At 37.9% G+C, this 20,945-nt stretch overlaps 1 protein-coding gene across 4 annotated transcripts in view; it reads right to left on the bottom strand.

Annotated features, from left to right (window-relative positions):
• Positions 1-20,945, bottom strand: part of zgc:77784 (uncharacterized protein LOC402947 homolog) — a 120,237-nt gene that overhangs the window by 42,032 nt on the left and 57,260 nt on the right. For all 4 annotated transcript variants that reach the window (XM_047392080.1, XM_047392082.1, XM_047392083.1 and 1 more), the window contains exons 6-9: positions 20,503-20,630; positions 11,984-12,108; positions 6,262-6,433; positions 4,703-4,908 (exon numbers count right to left, since the gene is read on the bottom strand). In XM_047392080.1, coding sequence (XP_047248036.1) covers positions 4,703-4,908; positions 6,262-6,433; positions 11,984-12,108; positions 20,503-20,630 — 631 coding nt within the window. The remainder of the gene's footprint in view (positions 1-4,702; positions 4,909-6,261; positions 6,434-11,983; positions 12,109-20,502; positions 20,631-20,945) is intronic.

Genomic DNA, 20,945 nt, shown 5'->3' with positions numbered 1-20,945 from the left:
CATTTGTTTATATTATTTTATTATTTATATATTATTTGTTTATTATATTTTTTATATCTAAATACTAGAAACATTTGAGAGAGGTTTTTTTCTTTTCTTTTTTTACTTCAAGTTCAGAAGTTTGCACACGTTTCTGTGGTCTTTGGTAGAATTGACTTAAAGACTCTACAACAAAGTCTTTGTTTTCTGATACTATAACTAATTTGGCAGTATGATCAAGATCCTTGCTCATTCAGAAGATCTATCTGAACCTAGGCTTTAATTTCCTGACTGATATCTTGGGATGTTCCTTCAGCATTTCCGCAAAATTATTTTTCTTTATGCTGCAATCTATGTTGATAGCTGCAGGAGACCCCCATATTTCACAGTTGGGATGGTGTTCTCAGGCTTGCAAGCTTCCCACTTTTTTGTGTAACTCTTAATGATTATGTCTACATAATTGAATGTTAGGCTCGACAGACCACTGGAAATGTCTCCAAAAGTGAGGTCTTTATCCCTGAATGTATTTGTAAACTGTAATCTAGTCTTTTACGTTGGTTTTAGAATAATGGCTTAACCCTTGTGGCATTTCAGCGATTCATTTTTCTGGCATTTAGCAAATAGGAATAATTCTGGTAACTTTTACTGACCTAATGCAGGAAAATCCTTATGTTTCTTTTAATCTGCTGTATGTCATAATAACTATAAATCATAATGTTCACTTAATCTCACATAATGTTCCTTAACAAGTTGCACCTCGAAAATGACATTTTTGGTTGTCAGCAAGTTTCCAGCACAGTTCTGGCCTGGTATTAAACCACTCCTCTTGGCCCAATTAGTGAAGTTATTAAATTGGTTGGTTTCTTGGCATAGGCCCCGCTTTTAAGCATAGAGGGCAACTTTTTAAAATATTTTAAGCTTGAGCTTTTGGAAGCATACTGTATCAGGAAGCACACTGTAAGGCTCCAACAACCATTTTTCATGTGTGTTTGATATCATTGTCCATTTAAAACACAGTTTTCAACCATCAAATTAAAACTGTCATTCTGATGAGAGGAAATTGGACTAGATACTGCAAAGGCTGAAGCCCATCATAAATTGGAAGATGCCCGTACACCTGTGCCATTGTCCACAGAGAAGCTATCAACATGGACTGAGGGGGTAATGACAAAGAAATAAGGGCCTGTCCCAAAATCTACACTTTCAAACTCAACAAAAATCTGTAGCTGCTTGAATGGACTAGCAAAATATTCTGTATTCTCTATAAAAGTTTAAGCTATTTGGCCTCAATAACAAGAAGTATGTTTTAATGAGTCAAGATGAGGCTTTCAAAGCTAAGCTGTGTCAACAAGCAAACATGGTGGTGGCAGCATCATGCTGAGGGGCTGTTTCACAGCCAGTGCTACTTGTGTAAACCTAATTTAAATGAACTTTAGTAAGTTTGATAAGAAGAATCATGAAATATCTTACTTGGCCAGAAGCTTATTTGTGTCAAAAATGTTCTGAAGTGTGTTCATATATTTGAGCCTGTAACAATTATTTTCACTCTGTCAAAACTAGATTAGAAAAAATTCAAACTTGTGCAACCAGATCTTGTTTTTAGAAATCTTTGCAGGTGTAAGATGTAATATCAAACCACCCTGAAAATGAATGGCTCAATAATAAATAATTAAAAGCACAGAATTAATGAAACATTATTTTTGATTTTTACAGAGAAGTTGCACCTCATGCTCTCAGCTTTGTCATTCTGACAAAAGTCACAGTAATGTCTGGTTCAAAAGGAATTTAGTCAAGGTTTTATATTTATTTGATTCATCCCCAAAAAAAGCACTGCTCCACTTTAGTTTTGTGGATTAATCCTTCTTGTTGATAATTAGAAGCTGTGTATTTGTTTTTTTTTACAGAAATCAGTGTTTCCCTGTGAAACAAATGGACCTGCTCTTCTTAAAACAGCAATTATGCTAATTCCTATAATAAACAGTCAAATTCATTCATTACTTTTCTAATTTAAAAAGATTTCCTTAATATAACTAAGATTTAACACATTTAAGCAGATGCTTATTTCACAAGAAAAAGAATCATTTCTTGTTGGTTTGGTTGTTTATTCATAAGCTTACACTGCAAACTGAGGCAGATGGAAGCAGTGAGTTGATCAGAGCAGCAACACTGTAGTCTATGAAAACAAAGCTAAAATGGGCGGAAACACTACAAAAACCTCAGCAGAGCTGAAGGCAACAGTAGCGTTTGGTAATAATTGTCTTTAGGTATGTCATTGACAACACACCATGCTCTGCATGCACAGGTCAACGATCCACTGAAAGACTGCAAACCCCAGGAGTTTACTGTAGAGCACTCCAATTTATGTACATTGCTTTGCAAATGTATTTATATCCCTTAAACTCACCTGCATTTGTAACATTACAACCACAAAGTTCAATGTATTGTATTGTAATTTTATGTGATAAACCAAAATAAAGCAGAACATAATTGTAAAGGGGACTTAAATACATAGTTTTTACAATTTATTCAAAAAAATATGAACTTTTACTAGGCTATTCTAAGACATAATGATGTTTTAATCTAAACCATTCTATTGTAGGTTTGACCATATGTTTAGCATCATTGTCCTGCTGGAAGGTAAACCTGTGCCCAGTCTCAAATCTGATGTAGACTTCAACAGGTTTGCTTTTAGGATTGTCATGTATTTAGAACCACCCATCTTTCCATAATCTATCAGCAGGTTGCCTGCCTCTGCTGTAGTAGTAACATCTTATAGCTATCTATCAACAATAGCTTAACTTTACCAGAAAGACCAGATTTGTAGAGTAAACGACTAGCAGATTCTCCCACCTGAGCCTTGGTTCCCGCTGCTCCTCCAGAGTCACCATAAGTCTCTCTTTTCACTTCCCAGCTATGCACTATGCTGTATCAGTCCATCACAAATTCCCATTAAAATAGATTGAGCTTTGTGGTTGTAATATGGCAAAATGTGAAAAAAGGTTAAAATGGTATGAATACTTTTGCAAGGCACTGTAACTTGGATGAAAAATTGTATCTTTGCACATGTGAATATTTCTCACTGACAGCAGAATAACCAATTTTGTTTACCCTTAGGGTATTTTTAGTTTGTAAACCTTCACTCTATAACTTAAGTATGTTTACGTTAAATCATTTTTATTACCTATCATATAAATTTCCCTCTTTTGTGGCATATGATACGAGTGCAATCAACTCAAAAAACCTTTCAGTCTGGGCCCAAACTTTGGAATATGTGGTGTTTTTCAAATACTGACCCACAAATGTGGTCTCTTATTTCATTATTCTAGGTCTACATAATTCCACCAAATGTATTTGCAACCACCAAGTAGGCTTTGTTCTTTTTCGGTGGTAATTATTCCAAGTGTGTGCAGAATAAGACTGATAGAGATTTCTAATTGCTCATCTGTTGTGTGCACAGGAGCAAATGAAGGAATTACATGTTGTTTGGAGCGTAAGAGCTCTGATGTAGTGCTATACAGGATACATACAGGTGTTTCAATTTACCCCACTTTTTGACTGAAGGGGCCTTATTAAAAAATATCATGTAAAAATTGCCCTTTTTAAAAATGTAAAAACTTAACATTTAATCAGAGTGCCTTTTAATTGGCCTATTTTTTTTTTTACCTTTATCTTAAAAAATTACAAATAAGATCACATTCCTATCACTTTCTCCAACCTTGCTTAGACGTTGGAGCCCAATACCTGACCAGCCTGCCTATTTACATTATGAGTTGTATGTGTTGGCACACTTGACTGGTGCTTGTGGCGTTCTGTGTGTACTGGCTGGGAGCCAGTCTGCTGGAACCACCATCAGACCATATGAGATCACCCTCTGCAACTCTGACCTCTGGCTGACAGACAGCTCAGCGTGCGGCAGCAGGTGAACTTTTTTAGATGACTCCAACTACTGCTAAAATATTGATGGCTTGTAGGGGAATGAGCAGGGTGAATATTTTTAGGTCCTCTCTCGTCATCTCCATTTCCTCTCCTCCCCCCCGACGCCACACTAATGCATCTCTTCTGTTCCATTGAGCACATTGGCATGGCAGATTTCCCCTGCCTCAGTGGTGCATTGGACCAAAGCTTAATGTTCAAGTTTGCTCCCCGCCACTGCTAAGAAACAGGGTGGAGGGAGGAAGTGAATAAGCAAAGTCCAGCCATGAGATCTAATTAAATGCCAGTTTAGAAGATTAATCAGCTATCGCCGGTCAATTAATGAAACGGATGCCGCTTTTTCAACGTCCTACATACACTCACTGACCTCCAGGTGGGGTTGCAAGACAAAAGAGACTTCTGACTCCTCTTTCATTAAAGGAGAACACATTAGCATTTATAAACAAGCGCCTTCATTAACATTACAATTACACACCACATGGGCACATAATTGCGCTGGAGAGATAATGCAGTGCCTTGGAAAGGCTGGTCTTTGAAACCCTGCTTCACCTTAATTTTGTCGAGGAAAATGGAGTTTCTGATGGAACTGAGATAAAATTTTGTCACTAGGTGGGCTGCAGGAGAAGGTGACAGGGTCAGAGATGAGACACACTATTATTCTTCAGTTTTTGTAGGTTTCTATCACCAGATTACTCCGTTTTCCTTTGTGTCGAAGAACTGACTTTTAAAAATCATCCTTTTCAACCCCTTTAAATAAAAGCTGCCACCACACACTCAGAGTTATACACACCTTTAGATCTGTAATTTGCAAGGTGCCGTTCTCCATCAAGGTCACTCGAGGAGTATTTCCCTGCAGCCTCTCTCCGTCTTTCTCCCATGAGATCTTGACTGAGTTGCCTCCGACTAAACGGCAATGCAGCTGTGCCATCGCCCCTCGAGATACGGTCTGGTTGGACGGGCCCTGCCGAATGATCGGTGGGATACGACCCGAAGGACCTGGCAGTTTTAACACAGAGGTTGCAGAATATTACATTGTCGGGAAAAAAGTATGAGAGTATGAGAGATTTATTTTGTTTTTGCTTTTTGTTAAATACTGCAGATTCTCAAACTAATTTTAACATTAAAGTTAACCTGAGTAAATACAAAATACACTTTTCAAATAATTATTTCATTTATTAAGCAAAAAATAATAATAATTCCCCCAAAAAACTAAAATCAGGTTGTGCCACCCTGCGAGGGTTTCATTAAATGTTTCCCTGGTAATAACTCTATAACATCACTTTGGATGAATTATGTCCGACTCTTCTTTGACAAATTGTTTGAAATACCTTCCAGAAAATTCACTTTGCAGGAAGGCTACACTTTTGTCTCATCCAGCCACAGGATATTTTCATTAGGATGTTTTTTTTATTAAAGTAAATGTAAGATGGTCCTTTGTGTTCTTTTTAGTCAGAACTAGCTCTGGCTTTGAAACTCTCTTTTGGCTTGTTGGCTTTTGAACAGTCTTCCTACATAAACAGTAACCTTAATTGAGGCAAGTTAAGTCCAGTGTTCATAAGAGGTTGCTCTGGGTTTTTTTTACCTCCTTGATAAGATACTGATGCACTCTTTCAGTAACGTTGGTAGGCTGATCAATCCCAAGAATATCCACCACTGTTTTGCCAGTTGTAGACAATAGCTCTGACTGGGACTCACTGTAGTCCTGAAGCCTTAAAAATGCTTTTGCAAACTTTTCCACACTGAAAGATGTCAGTCACTTTATTTCTCACCTGTTCCTTGAATTGTTTTAGAACAGGACATGATGTGTTGCTTTTTTTAACATGAAGTTGGACAAAGACAACCTGAGTTATCTGTGTCCATTATTATGATTAGTTTGATAACCTTAAACATTTAAGTGTGACACAAAGCAAAAACAGAAAAAATTGGTCAAGGGGCAAATCCTTTATCACAGCAGTATAGCTTAGCAGTGCTATTTCTGTTCTTTAAAGACATTTAAAGCGGAAAAATAAAGCAAATACACATTTGGAAGACTCAGAAAATGTAATTACAAAGTTGCCAGCTGTAAAATGTGCAGGAAGAAAATACTTCAGATGCTAAGCAGGTAGAATTTAATGGGCTGCATAAAAGGACCAAAGAAGGCATAAATCTGTTGTTTACAAGCTGCTTGAAAAAGAACATTAAGTCTAGAATTCATTGCTCATCCAGTGTGAGGTCTCCAACTGTTTTCTCCCTGTATGAGCCCCATTGTTGTGCACCAACTAAGTAATGAATATGTTTACCTGATTAGCTGATGGTGAAGAATAAACCTCTGCCAGGTTCAAAACATGACCCTGTAGATCAAAGACTTACCTCCTTCCACCTCCAGCAAAGCCTTCGTCAGCACACTTCCTGCCACGCTGATGGCCTGGCAGACATAAAAGCCTGAGTCCTCAGGGTGGACGTCCGTGATAATCAGTTCTCCGCTCATGGAAACAGAGTACCGACCGGACTGCGACGGTGGCTGACCAGGAAACACCAGCATCTAACACATCAGTAGACAGGCAAAGTTAGAAAGATCTGTCATGATTTGTAGGGTTTTGGTTTTTCAGCATTGTCTTGTTATGTTATACAGAGGATTTTGCTATATCAGTTCACGCTCTGTGCTTGTATTTGTTAGGTTTTTTCATGCTTTTCCTTGCGTTTAGCTTTCTAGTTTATTGTTGTGTTCTTTATATTTTGAGTTATAGATACATTTTTCATAGTATCTTTGTTTAGTTTCAGTCATGTTTTTTGCTTTCATTTTCTGCCACTGCCTCTGTAATCATGCAGCATTATTTATTCCACCTGCTTCATGCCAATCAGTGTCACTGTTTTCACCTGTGCCATGCGTATATATCACTCTTCTGCTCATTTACTTCTCGCTAGAGAATACTGTTTGCTTAAGCCATAACTGCCCAGGTCCATGCTTGCTTCTGCAGCCTCATGTCTGAATGTATGTTTTCACTTGTTATTTATCAAACCTTTGTACTCAATGGGCTGCTTCTGCCTAGCTGTCTGGAATATGTTCCTGCTCCAACAGCCCTTCATGACAGCATCATATGTTTAAACATTGGTTTTGCCCTTTTAAAAAGTAGAATTTTTAAAGTACAAACCTGTGGTTTGTTGTTGTGTGTGTTTCTGGGTTTTTTTTTATGAAAAAGGAACCACAAGAAATCATTTTTTATGCTCAATCTCCACATTGAAGAAGACACTTTACCATGCAAATGTATTTCCACCCCTTGAGCATTTCTTATTTTTCTTCAATGTACTTCATTGAGATTTAATGAGATACACTTACATAAAATATCCAGACACTGACATAGCTCAAGCTCTGTGAGCTTTTAGTGAAAGCATTAGTGAACTTAAATTTTCAAATCCTGTCTTCTGCAGCCTCTAACTGGGTTTCTTCCAGGATTGCCCTGTCTTTATCTTGACTCTGATTAGCTTCTCCCAACCTGTTTACGAAAATACCACCACAGCATGAAGCTACCACTGTTTCATGTTGGGACTGGTGTGTTCATGTGCAATCTTAGTTTTCTGTCAGACATAATGTTTTGAATGTAAGAATGTAAAACAATCGTTTAAATTTTCAACTAATCTGACCAGAGCACCTTCTTCCACATGTTTCTGTGTCTATACACACCCTGTGGCAAACTGCAAATATTACTTCTTACGGCTTTCCTCTTGCTCTCTCTTCCTTAAGGGCCAGATTTGTGGAGTGCAAACCTATAGCTATTCTGTTGACAGATTCCCCCATCTGAGATGTGGTTCTCTGCAGCTCCTGCAGAGTTACCATGAGCCTCTTGGCTGATTTGCATAATAATGCTCTCACTCCCGGGCCGGGCCGGCCTTTTTACTAATGAGGTTCTTTAATTAGGTGACTTCTGAAGGCCATTATTAGGACATTATTTTGTTTAGAGTGATACACATTACATTTTTTTAAGATTCGGATTCTGAAAACACACACAAAAAAATACCTTCTCCATTTTTATTTTTTTTTTGCAGTGGGAGCGCGTTAGATTGAGCCAAGCATAAAAACAGCAGTTCATGCAGTAGTAAAACCTGAGCTGCATTTTCTACACTGGTCACAGATTTGTTTTGAAAACACAGCTTTTTAACCAAACGTGTCCTGTGTAGAAAAGAGAGATTCCATTTTAAATATCTAACATCTAACAGATCAATACAGTTTTAGTTTATTGTTTCTGATAAGTTGTGAGAGAATGGGCTTTATCAGGGAAGGGCATCTGTGTTTTGTTGTGTATGCAGTGTTGGTGCTAGGTGCAGCAGTAGGAACTTGACCATGGTGAAATACATTCAAGAATCACTGTATTTTTGTTTCCTTTGGCCTTCACTAAGCCTGGCTAGTTTAAAAATTAAGTTTTAGATATGGCTTGAAACTCCCAATCCACTCTTTCTTTCTGTTTTGCAGAATACGAAACATCTACATACATCTTCATGTAAACCCTATTAAATAAATCTAATTAAATTGAAATTAATCCAAAGCAGCATGCAAGGTGTTGTTTGTTGATCATTCAAGTACCAGATGTTTATAGTTGTGCCATCATGTTTTTCTGTAACTGGCATGGATGTGAATGAGGGGGAAGGGATGCATTAGTCCATTCAGCCAACCATTTCATTCCTCTAAGAGGCTTAGATCTCAATAGATGGACCGAAGTTATAAGGTTACAGATAATCCTCCAAATAGAGACAAAACAAATAGCCAAGCACTGCCATTAGCATAGGCAGTCACATATATTCATAAACATGTGTGTTGACAAAAATACCTTCTCTCTTTGAGTTAGTACAGGAAGCTGTTAATTGAGCAGTGCTGTATTTATAGTTGGGATAATGTGGAAGGAGAGCAGAGTTTGCCTTGAAGGAGAAACCTGCTAAGCCCTCCTTCATTCACCTACTTTATTCTTCCAACTACATCCGGATCATATTCCTACCCACGGGGTCGTTGTTATGCTGTAAAGATGAAGGTTCTCTTAGTCTTTAGCTTTCTTGCAGTAGCCTGAGGTTTTGGACCAAAACTGACTGGTATTTGGGAACGTTAATTTCCTCCACCTTGACTAAAGACCATGTTCTAACAGATGAAAAAAGGCCCAAAACATGATGCTGCCACCACTGGGCTTCTGTTGGGGTGTGCGGCTCCTTCGGTACTGCGCTGTGCTGTTTTTGCACCACACCTGCCTTTTGGAATAATTTCATTAGATGAGATGATAACTAGTTGTCCAACATGCTTTAGAGAGACATTAATAGTGTTTTTGCAAAATTTTGATTAGATTAGATTCAACTTTATTGTCGTCGCACATGTCACAAGTACAAGGCAACAGAATGCAGATTGCACCCAACCAGAAGCGATTAAGCAGTTCTAAATGTATATAGGCAGATTTTCACAGAGCAATGCATGAAATTAGAATTACCATTACTATAGATATGTACTAGCTATACCCAACAGCTTTAATCAATATGGTATATACAGTGATGCAAAAATGTGAATACAGAAAAAATTCAGTACAATAAAATATGCAATAAGAATAGAAATGTGCAGTACTGTGACCATATATACAGTCAGCGGAGCAATATGTGCATGTAGGGAAGGAGGGTAGGGAATAAGGGGATCGAATACATGTGGGAGACAGCAGTGGGGAAAAAGCTCTTCCTGAACCTAGTTGTTTAGGTCCAGAGGCTTCTACAGCGTCTCCCAGAGGGCAGGAGGACAAACAGTCTATCTGCTGGGTGTCAGGAGTCGTTCCTGATGTTAACTGCTCTTCTGATGAGGTCATGTGTGATGTGGGTCCCAAGGAATTTGAAGTTGTACAAATGCTCCACTATGACACCGTGGATGTGGATGGGTAAATTCGTTCTGATATCCACAATGAGCTCCTTGGTCTTCTGAGGTTGGCTTTGTTGCACCATACAGACAGGCAATCCACCTCATCCCTGTATACTGACTCATAGTTGTTCTTGATGAGGCCAATCACTGTAGTGTCATCAGCAAACTTAATCATGATCTTTGAACCATGCATAGGTCGACAATTGTGAATGAAGAGGCAGAAGAGGAACAAACTTAGCACACAGCCTTGTGGTACACCAGTGCTGAGGGTCAGGGAGTAGGAGTAATGATGGTCTCCCCGAACATATTGAGATCTGCCTATTGGCCCACCCTACCCCATAGGCCACGCATGTGAAGAATGAGTTCACCAAATGTACTACATGTGGCCTCCATGACCATTTTTCTTCGTGTTCTTATTATTTCTGGAGGGCCATACTGTTCTTGGTAAAGTCACTGTTGTACCAATTTTCTCAATTTGATGATACCTGTCTTCGCTGTGTTCCATGGTATTTCTAATGCCTTGGAAATTTGTTTGTATTTTTCATGCCGTGGAAGCTCTCCACAGACCATGGCTGACCATTTTGCTGTTAGATACGACTCAGGATATGTCAGGGAAAGAACAGATTAACTATATTTAGGGATAATCAGATGAACTTTAGATGATAGTAGATATATGCTAACTCTTATTTAATTCTTATAACACAGCCACATCCACACTCATGGGAAGGTAATCAAACTTAAGAAGCTACGTTTTCTTTTAATATTTTCTCCCCTAAAAGATTTCCATTTGTATGTTTAATTTGAGTTATACACGGGGTGAAAGTGAGCCGGTACGGAGTACCGGGAAGAGGGAAGAACAGCTGTCTGCTATGAAGCTGTCATCCAGAACCAGTTATGGTTGCAAAAATTCACAAACACACAAAGAACATCAGATCCGCTACCAATAGGCATTCTAAAACACGACTTAACCTGCTTATAAATATAGTTATTTTCTCCACATTCCAAATTGTTTCTGAACTGTTCTGCTATGATGAGGCCTCAATGCTCTTGCTTTGCTTCTCTGCTCGAGGCTGTTGTGAACGGCCAGCTGTCTGTCTGCTCGCTGCTAAATACCCCAGTTAAAAGCAAAGAGAGAGTAACTAGTTGTGGTTGATGCTATTTTGCTGAATTAGAGCAACACAGTACAGCTCGAAAACACCGCTTATGACCAGAGATTTCACATACATGACACAAGAGCGCATGCGCGCTTACTTCCAAAACAGAACGGTTGCTAAGGAGATCGGTGCGTTCGAAAAGACGGAAAGTGAAGATGAAGTTATGCATCAGAAAATGGTTTATCGTTGTTTTATACATGGCAGTTTTTAACAATTGAAATATATATATATATATATACATATTCTACATTGTCAAGTTATTCTAATTTCTGCCTTATACAGACAGCCTATTTACATTTTAATTATTTTGAGTTTGGATTTTGCTAAGAGAGAGATCTTGAGGGGGCCACAGATGAGAGTAACAATACAGAGAGTAACACACACACACACACACACACACTATATATATATATATATATATATATATATATATATATATATATATATATATATATATATATATATATATATATATATATATATATATATATATATATATATATATAAATAATATATATGCCCCCAGTGCCTCCCCAGCCTCTAGCTCCCCCAACCTCTAGCTCTGCCCCTGAGTACCTGCAAGAATTTCAAACTACTTTCACCACCTGGTTATACAGGTTATGTCACAGTATCTTTAAAAAAAGGTCTAAAATGATTAATCTTGGTTTTTTAACAGTGGAAAACTTGGCATTACAGTAAGGGGTGGGGGGGCTGCAGACTTTTTATATCCACTATATTAGAAGCTGTATTTTCCAGCATCTTGTCTCTGCCAGTAAGCTGAATGTGTAAAAATCCATGCAGCATTTGAGTCTTGAAAATGTGTTTTGAAGAGTGTGGGCAACTCAGAAAAAAATGTGTCAAGATGAAATAAACAAAAAAAAAAAAACCTGCTCATGTTAGGGTGAGTCATTCTCGCCTTTGAAAAGGAGGTGTGAAACCTTGTTTATTGATATGACAAACAATAAAGAGCTTGTAAATCTGTGCAAATAACTAGCTATAACAAGTAATAAAACAACTTCAAAGTTTACACTCACAAATATCTTCTTTTCTAGTCTCTTACCTGGCTGCCCTCTTTCTGCCAGAAGATAGCTGGTGGAGGGTTTCCCGTGGTGCCACATTGGAAGGTTATGCTCCTCCCTTGGGCAGCAATCTGGTCTCTGGGCTTTGCAGTAATCTGAGGAGGCACTGGAGGGAAAGCAATGAGGAAATACTTATTAAGAGCCTTACTTCAGATTTAGAACACCTGCTTTTCTGATACCATCCTGGTAATTTAGCTTTAACAAAATGTAATTTTTTTTTATTGATAACAATGTTATGAAGTGACACAATAATATACAGTTATTATTAAGTTATTACAGTTATTAGTTGTTTTTTTGTTATAAAAAGGTGGAATGCTCCCTCCAGGTCAAAGGTGAATCTGTGCCTGAAGCAGAGAAGTCCAATTATCTTGATGTCTTGTTCATGAGTGATGGTAGGATGGATTGCAAGATGGATAGATGGATTGGGGCTTCGTCTGCGCCTGTCTGTCGTGATAAACAGAAAACTGAGCCAAAAGGCAGAGCAATCTATTTAGCGCTTCATCTGCTTTTACCCATGGCCTGGCCATGAGATAGGAATCATAATTGAAAAGAGTAGATGCTAGATACAACTGGGTGAAATTAGCCTTCTCCATAGGTACAGCCTATGAGATCATCATCTAGGGAAAAGCTTAGTGTAAAGCCGCTGCTCCTTTGCCTCAAAAAGAGTCAACTGAGGTGTTTTAGGAATTTAATAAGGATCTCTCCTGAAACTCCTAAACGCTTATCTTTAATTCTCATCTATCGCCTTTACTACTGCAATGCCCTTCTAACTGGGCCTGATCCAGAACGTGGAGGCATGTCTTCAGTCAGCCTTCAAGAGCACACGTCACCACTCTGTTCAGCTTTACTGACTACCCTTAATCAACTGCTTCAAATTCAAGTCAGTGATGTTGGCCTGCAATCAATAAAATACTTGTTATCATTACTGTATGGAGTTGTTGATCATCGGAAGCCCTCAAGTTCCCCTGCTGATATTGTTCTACCTCAAATGTTTAAAGAGGTTATTTCTGTTCTCGGTCCATCTGTTCTGACTGTTATTAACAGCAGTTTGTCCTCAGATGTGGTTAATGAAATGTTTAAACAGGCAACAGTGCAACCACTGATTAAAAATATAGCCTCAATCCTACTTTTTAGACATATTTCAAAGCTTCCCTTTATCTCTAAGATTTTGGAGAAATTTGTTTATAATCAATTGGAAGCCTTTCTGGAAGAAAATCAGGTGCTTGAAGTTTTTCAGTCAAGCTTTTAATATCTTCATAGCACAGAATCTGCATTGTTTAGGGTTTTTAATGAAATCCTCCTAGCTGCACGGTGGCGCAGTTGGTAGCACTGTTGCCTTGCAGCGAGAAGGTCCTGGTTTCGATTCCCGGCCGGGGGTCTTTCTGCATGCGTAGGTTCTCACCGGGTACTCCAGCTTCCTCCCACAGTTCAAAGACATGCCTGTTAGGTTAATTGGTCAATCTAAATTGCCCTTAGGTGTATGAATGAGTGTGTGCATGGTTGTATGTGTGTTGCCCTGCGATGGACTGGTGATCTGTCCAGGGTGTACCCTGCCTTTCGCCCATAGACTGCTGGAGATAGGCACCAGCTTCCCCGTGACCCACTATGGAATAAGTGGTAGAAAATGACCTCCTAGCTACAGATTCAGGGAACAAGGCATCCTATTTCTCCTATATTTAACTGCTACCTTCGATATAATTGACCATACATTCTGATATCTCACTTAGAGCACTGTGTAGGCATCTGGGGTACTGCACTAGAGTGGTTCAGATCGTTGGCTGAGAGAACTGTTTGTGTTGGACTAAATGATGGCAGATCTTGCTCTGTTCCGTTTTTGTGTGGGGTCTTGCAGGGCCTGATTCTTGGACCTCTGCTATTTTCCCTGTATCTCCTGCCTATTCACTCCATTTATGGAGCATATGGTTACGTTTCATTGTTTTGCAGATAATACTCAGGTTTATGTGCCCTCAAAACAGAAAATGAACTTCTGTATGCAAGGGTTAAATGTATGTTATGTATGTTTTAAAATAGGTAGTGATTTTACACTCGATGGGCAGATCAGTGCAATAGTAAAATCCAGCTTTTTTCACCTGGGGCAACTGACCAAAATAAAAAGCATCTTGTCGAAGGATCCATTTTAGAGTTCACTTTTAATCTCATTTAATTGGTTTTAAGTTTTTAAATGGTCTTGCCCCTCCCTACTGCACTCCCCGTCTCGGTCACTCAAACCAGCTGACCTGCTGTTGCTGAAGGTGCCAAGGACATGCTGGAAGCTCTGGGCAGATCCGGATTGCAGCTCCCAAACTATGGAATGCTTTGGCACTGTAAATGAAAAACACCTCTTCACTAGCCAGTTTACAAGTCTGCTCTTAAGACCCACCTCTTCTCTTTGGAGTTTGATAAGTAATATCAACAACCTTAATAAGTTGTTGATATAATTTTATTTTTATGCTGTAGTTGTTTTTACTTTGATTTCATTTCTACTTTTAATCGTTTTATTTGTTTTAAGTTCTAATATACTATCATTTATTTTAGTCACACTTGTTTTTAGCACTTTGGTCAGTGCCTGCTGTTTGAAAGTGTTTTATAAATTAACTTGGCTTGACTTGGCTATAAACTGCCTTAGTGTCATAATATTATAAATGTTCAGATTTGATATGATTTTAGGTTTTACTCTACAAGCTGATTTAAATAAATCCTACAATCAAGAAAAGCACTGTAAAGGTAAAGAATTAAAAATGGCATTAAATGTATTAAATCCCTCCCCACCACAGCGGTTTAGTCTGGTGTTAATCGATAAACCCTTCATTAGCTCTTAACCAGCTGGATGGAGTACTTTCTTTCTTAACTTTCTGAGCCGCTTTCATCTAACTCTACTCTCTCACCCCTCTCAGATCATTAATGAGAGAAATCACCTTAATCTCAACTGAAGAGAAACTAAACAAACAAAAAACCTTTAACAGACAACAGATCATCACCCCACAAACCACCGCCATCCTGATGACATTTATTTCTGAGTTATTTTAGGAAAGCTCTCAAAAAGCTGCCAGTTTCGAGCTTGGGTCAGATCACTGCATTATCCACGTCATCACATCCTCCAAGGATTTACACTGACCACTGCCTTCTACATCCAGCTGGAATGATTGGCTCACAATTCCCACAGAATGTGGAGCTCCTCCAGCCCGGATCCATCTGCTCGACAGTATCTCTGCAAGATGCATGTGAGCACAAACACTCAGAGTTGCACATCTGCAAGGCCAGTGGAAAATGCTCTCACTAAGATTAGTTTCTGCTGGACTCAAATAAACAGTACTGGCCCAAAAAAAATCCTCCTAACTAAAAGCATAAAATTTGCCAATGATAAATCATCAAAATATGACAATATGATGATTCGGAACCCAAAATATAAGGAATTTACACAAAAGATAAAAAATATTGGCACAAGAACCAAGAAAACTGAATCATTTGCATCACGTACACTTTAATCAAGCTCAAAATGATGGGATTATAATTTTGTTTATTCACTTTAGCAGCTTTAATATCAGTAAACAAATGTGATGTTAGTCATATACCGCAATAGATTTATCCTGTTTTACTCATATGTAGTGTTCTGTAAAATCACCCTTATCAAGAACTAGTTCACAAAGATTAAACTGAATTAATGATCATAGTTCATGACCTACACAGTACGAATTAAATTTACACAAATAACACAAACTTACTTTCACAAATTTGTAAATTCTATTCAAAAGAAGGACAAGGGATACACAGAGAAATTGGGTGGTGACTGAAATTGGCCTATTTTGGGTGAACCACATTAATTAATGTAAGCACTACCAGGTCACGGGAACTGAAGGAAGAACCCTCAATGTAAGCTATTTTCAGTAACAGTGAGATATTTAACATGAAGTCAAAGAAAGCACAGAGATGTGATGGTGAGCTGATAAAAAGGTAACTATTTTTCACAACTTGTCAGGACATGTCTGCTAATAATTTAGGCTAGAGGTGGAAAGAGCAAGACTTTCACCAGATAACAAGGGATGCTGAATGTATTGAAGCAAAGTTGCTCTGTTTTATCCCCTTGAGGTTTCTAACTCATTCTCTCAAGGAACATGCAGCATTTTGGAAATCTCAGAGTTAAAGTAAGTATCTCTAGGTAATATACAGATTGACTGATGTTTTAGCAAAGCTAGCTGCACTAACTGTGCTAATTAAAAACAAATCAAGCTAAAGGTCATTGACTCCAGAAATCATTTCATCTTTTGAATGTATAATAATTATTCAACCTAATTTACAGCAACTGCTTTCTCTCACTATGACTGTTTGTGGCAGGAAGGCAAGACAAATATTTTGAATTATGTTCTAATATATCTTATAACAATGTTTTTGAAAACAAATCAAATCAGAGTCAGCTAAATATGGGTAACTCAAAACTTAATAAAAACAGAGATTGGGAATTGGCCAGAAAATTCTGACTGGTGGATCTCTAGTCATGATGTCAAGCAGCAGTTAGCATAAAGATTATTCGATTTGCAACTTGGCCATGCTCACCTTATTTATGCATGTTTGATTTTCCCTTGTTCTTTTTCCTCATAAGAAAAACGTATTTTCAATTGGGCCAAATTCCCAATAAATTTCAGTTAAGCGAACTAAAGTTTTTTTCACGTAACTTTGGTTTGCGCCCAAAGAGAGCACTGTTTGCTGTTGTATGGGAGAGCTGTGCAAGTTTGTCATGTAAAAAGCAGCATCAAAAAGTTAAAAGTTCTCTATAAAAGTTAGTTCTACTCACAAACATGCTCAAATTAGCATGTTGGTGCACAGCTCTGCTGATAGGTTGCCATAAATAGAGATTTTAAACAAGATTTCATGGAAGACATTTTTCATTTCACTTTTTGAGGTACAAATAACAAGCTCTTCAAAAAGCAACTGATAGTATTGTAAATTTTAAATAGAGTCTGTGCTGTATCTACCAAATGAACAGTGACAGGCTATTTTTATCAATAACAACAGTTTTCTGGCGAGGCCAACAAAAATCTAAATAAAAAATATATATTTTGTTTTTTTATGTATAGCACAGGCCATATAAGCGTTAACTCAACGAACCCACATATCTTAGCAGCACTCTTTGGGCTCAGGCTAAAACACTTAAACAAAAATTACTTTCACATGTCACTAAAAAATTCTATTTTTGGTTTAGTAAGGTGAAACAATTTTATGTTTTTATTGTGGTTAAATCACTCTCCACAGGTGAGGTAGAGAATGACACCTCCACCATGAGGCAAGAAAACAATAAAGAATCACTTTTTAAACAACACGTCTGTAAACAAAGTTTATTCCAGAGAGCTTTTTATCAAGAAGCTGCTGTGCAGCCATGCATCTATTCTTTTGGTAATGTTTATGCTGCCTTTGGACCCTGAGGCAATGCAGATGAAAACACTGATGATGAAACCTTCAAAATTTATCATGTTTTGGCTATTTAAGCAAAACACTTCCTATGCATAAACAATCAGGAAAAAGATTAATATACAAATAGCTGCAACTGTTAAGATATGCAGCATATACATTAGAGTTTTCAATATGGTTCTGTTCTGACAGCCAATCCAGAATAATATGGACTGGCAAAAAAAAACAAAAAAAGTATTTTACATAGTTTAATTGGTTTCTTCTTTTCATGTTTCAGGAGCGTTCTCACAGAAAATAGTTAGGAAAGAAGAAAGTTCATTAAGTTGCTCTTTCTCTAATGCAAGCACCTCCTTCTCATGACACTCATTCAGGTAAGGACAAAAAATTAAAGCAAGTAAATCTTCTATCAAACATTATCAAATTTCTCTGCACAAAGCTCAGTAAAATGTTTTTTCTAGAACAATTAATTTAAAAAAAATGGATGTACTTTAAATCATAGTGGTTCTTTTGCTGAACTTAACCAACTCTGCGCAGTATTTTGAAAATTTTAATGCCATTTCAGATTCTCATTTTTATATATTTATATCTTCTTTACTTTTCTTTTTATCATTGGCCACTAGAGGATATTTTCTCCACATAGATATTTTTTGTTGTTTTCATTGTTTAATGTAGCAAGAAATCACTAGTTTAGTTCTGAGACAGACTATGGGGATTAAATTACTTCCTTTTGCAGCAAAATCTCTGGGGGACTCGTGAAGAAGTCACTGGGTTTAAACGGACTCAATTCAAGGCAAAAGACTTAAAACAACAAACTGGAAAAGTAGGAAAATTAATCCTACATAAAACTGATGGAGGCATATAACAATCAGCTTATACAGTACCTTGTAAACGTTTTCATAACTCGTGCTTTTTTTTCACCATGATCATCTATCGCATTCATGAACTCTACAACACAAATGATTGCATATTTCTGAAGTGGGCTGAAAAAGATTAATCTATCCTACATCTATCCTACATTTTCCATACCTGGTTAATCCATGCAGGGTCCATGCAGCTGGTGCCTATCTCCAGTGGTTAGAAGGAAAGAGGCAGAGTACACCCTGAATATAAAAGCCTTTCCAAAACTTTTGTATTTGTATCCAGTTACTCTGATACCCAAAGATAAAATCTGGTGCAACAAAATGCTTTGAGAAGTAACCTTATTATCTACCTGGGTGAAATCTATTCTGAGTGAACACCTCAGAGGTTTGCGAGAGTGCATGAGTGAACAAACAGAATCATGAAAAGTAACACAGCATACACGTCAGGGGTGAAGATGTGCAGAAGTATAAAGCAAGATTAGATTATAAAGCAATGACCCAAGCTTTGAACATCTCACAGAACAATGTTCAACCCATCATCTGAACATTGAAGGAGCACAACTGCAAACCTACCAAAATATTCAATATAAACTGACAAGCCAGGTAAGGAGAGCGTTATTCAGAGAAGCAGCCAAGAGGCCCTTGGCAACTCAAGATGAGATTCAGAGATCCACAGCTAAGGTTGAATAATCTGTTAATAGGTCAACTAGTAGCTGTGAAATTCACAAATCCGTCTGTTATGGAAGATTGGCGAGAAGAAAGCCACTGCTGAACAAATTAAAAAATCTGCCATAAGCAGTGGAGAAGACACGACAAACATGTGGTGAAAGGTCTGCGAGTCATAGAAGACTGAAATTACACTTTTTGACCTACATGCAAAACGCAAAATGTGTGGAGGAAAATTAACTCTGCACATCCTGAACACAATATGGGGGTGGCAGCATCATGCTGCAGGGATGCTCCTCTGCTTTAGTAGGAACAGGAAAGCTGATACGAGTTGGTGGGAACATGGAGTTAAATACAGTTCAGTGGTAAAAGAAAACCTGTTAGAGGCTGCAAATAACATGGAAGTCTGTGGCCCAAGAAGTACAATAACTTTTGCAAGGCACAGTAGGAGTGTTTCTTTTTTTTAGTGAACTGATTTATAAGATATTTTATTCTTTCTGTCACCAAAAAGCTTTAATTTCCTTTTAAAAGGAAGCTCATATTCCTTATATCCTAAAGCTCAAATCCTTATCTACCATATTTTAAAGCAAAACTGCATCAAAGTAAAGCTACATCATTATTTAAGCCTGAGACATGGGTTAAGTTCTGATAAAAACACTTTTAGTTAAATTTTCACTGCTTGTAGCTGCAACTGAAGGTCGGATTTGCATGATGTCACATTATCCTGACACACTGCCGTGGACATGGCAGATGTGTGTAGAAGGAGTCCTTAATCTGCTCTTCGACTGTGTGGCTTCCTTATGCTTTACTGCAGCAACAGGCATGCTGTCAACGTGTCAGCACCTAATGGAGGGACTTATTTACACCATTAGGCACTGATTGTTGCTTTTAAAAACCATTAGGAATATCAGAGAGAAAATAATTTTCTTTCTTAAATTACTGAGATACATAAATGTCTTTTTTAGATAAGAATTAGATCTTTTGGAATGAGCTGAGCGGAATGATGATAGGGTTTGAAAATTATGGAAAGAAATGGAAAACTAATGAAATGGATGAAACACTGAGCTACAACATAAAAAGCATGCTGCAGGATGGAAAATGTAGAAAAAAAAGAGCAAGATAGAAGGCTGAATAGAAAATTGCTGGGTTTGGATTTCATTTGCTGTGATAAAGGCATTAGTGGATGAAATCATCTCAGACTATTCAAACCAAGACACACAACGAGTGGGGGTAAAAAAAAGGGCACAGAGAGTTAGGTGGAGAGAAGAGGCAGATAAGGAGACAGGAAGAGAGAGGGGGAGTCATGTCTTATTAATACTGTGACTGCTCTCTGGCTGTGAGTGAAAGCACACATCCATCAAACATCTGTCAAACAGCGTAATCCATATGGTTTAACATAAGCTGCTGGCACCAACACTGGACAGGGACTCACACAGATGCTCGCGTATACAAACACAGCAATCATCAGACAAAAAGTGGGAGCAAGGACTTATATTAATACGCCGCCTTTATGCATACTCAAGTACGTGTCTGTATGCGCTCTTATTCAATATGCATGGTACGTTTCTCACCGTGGACCTGCAGCATGGCTGAAGCCTCTGTCTTTCCCACACTGTTTTCAGATGTGCAGGTATATGTCCCTTCATCCTGCTCTTTCACGTGGAACAAACGAAGGTTGTTACCGTTGCGAATTTCAAACCTGGGAACAAAGAAAGCAAGATACAAAAAGGCCAACTGGGCTGACACAAAACATACAAACTGCACAAAGAGAAAAAAGCAATCTGCTGGTAGAACAAGATAAGATTCTTCCCCTGTCATTCAATCTGTAGCCATGATTTCTTTTATTCTTGGTGGAGTTTTGTGGAAACAAGGGAAAGTCTCTGAAAAGGTCATACTAATTTAAGAACACCAGATATACTGAATTAAGGTATCTGACTAAAATAATTAGAATTTGTGTTTTAAATATATTTTCAATAGCTGATAAATGCAAAATATAGACTTTGTTTGTAGAAAA

Source organism: Girardinichthys multiradiatus, chromosome 18 (genome assembly GCF_021462225.1).
Source record: "Girardinichthys multiradiatus isolate DD_20200921_A chromosome 18, DD_fGirMul_XY1, whole genome shotgun sequence".
Lineage (NCBI taxonomy): Eukaryota > Metazoa > Chordata > Actinopteri > Cyprinodontiformes > Goodeidae > Girardinichthys > Girardinichthys multiradiatus.
The sequence above is the reverse complement of the archived record's forward strand: the minus strand, read 5'-3'. Positions and strand labels throughout refer to the sequence as shown.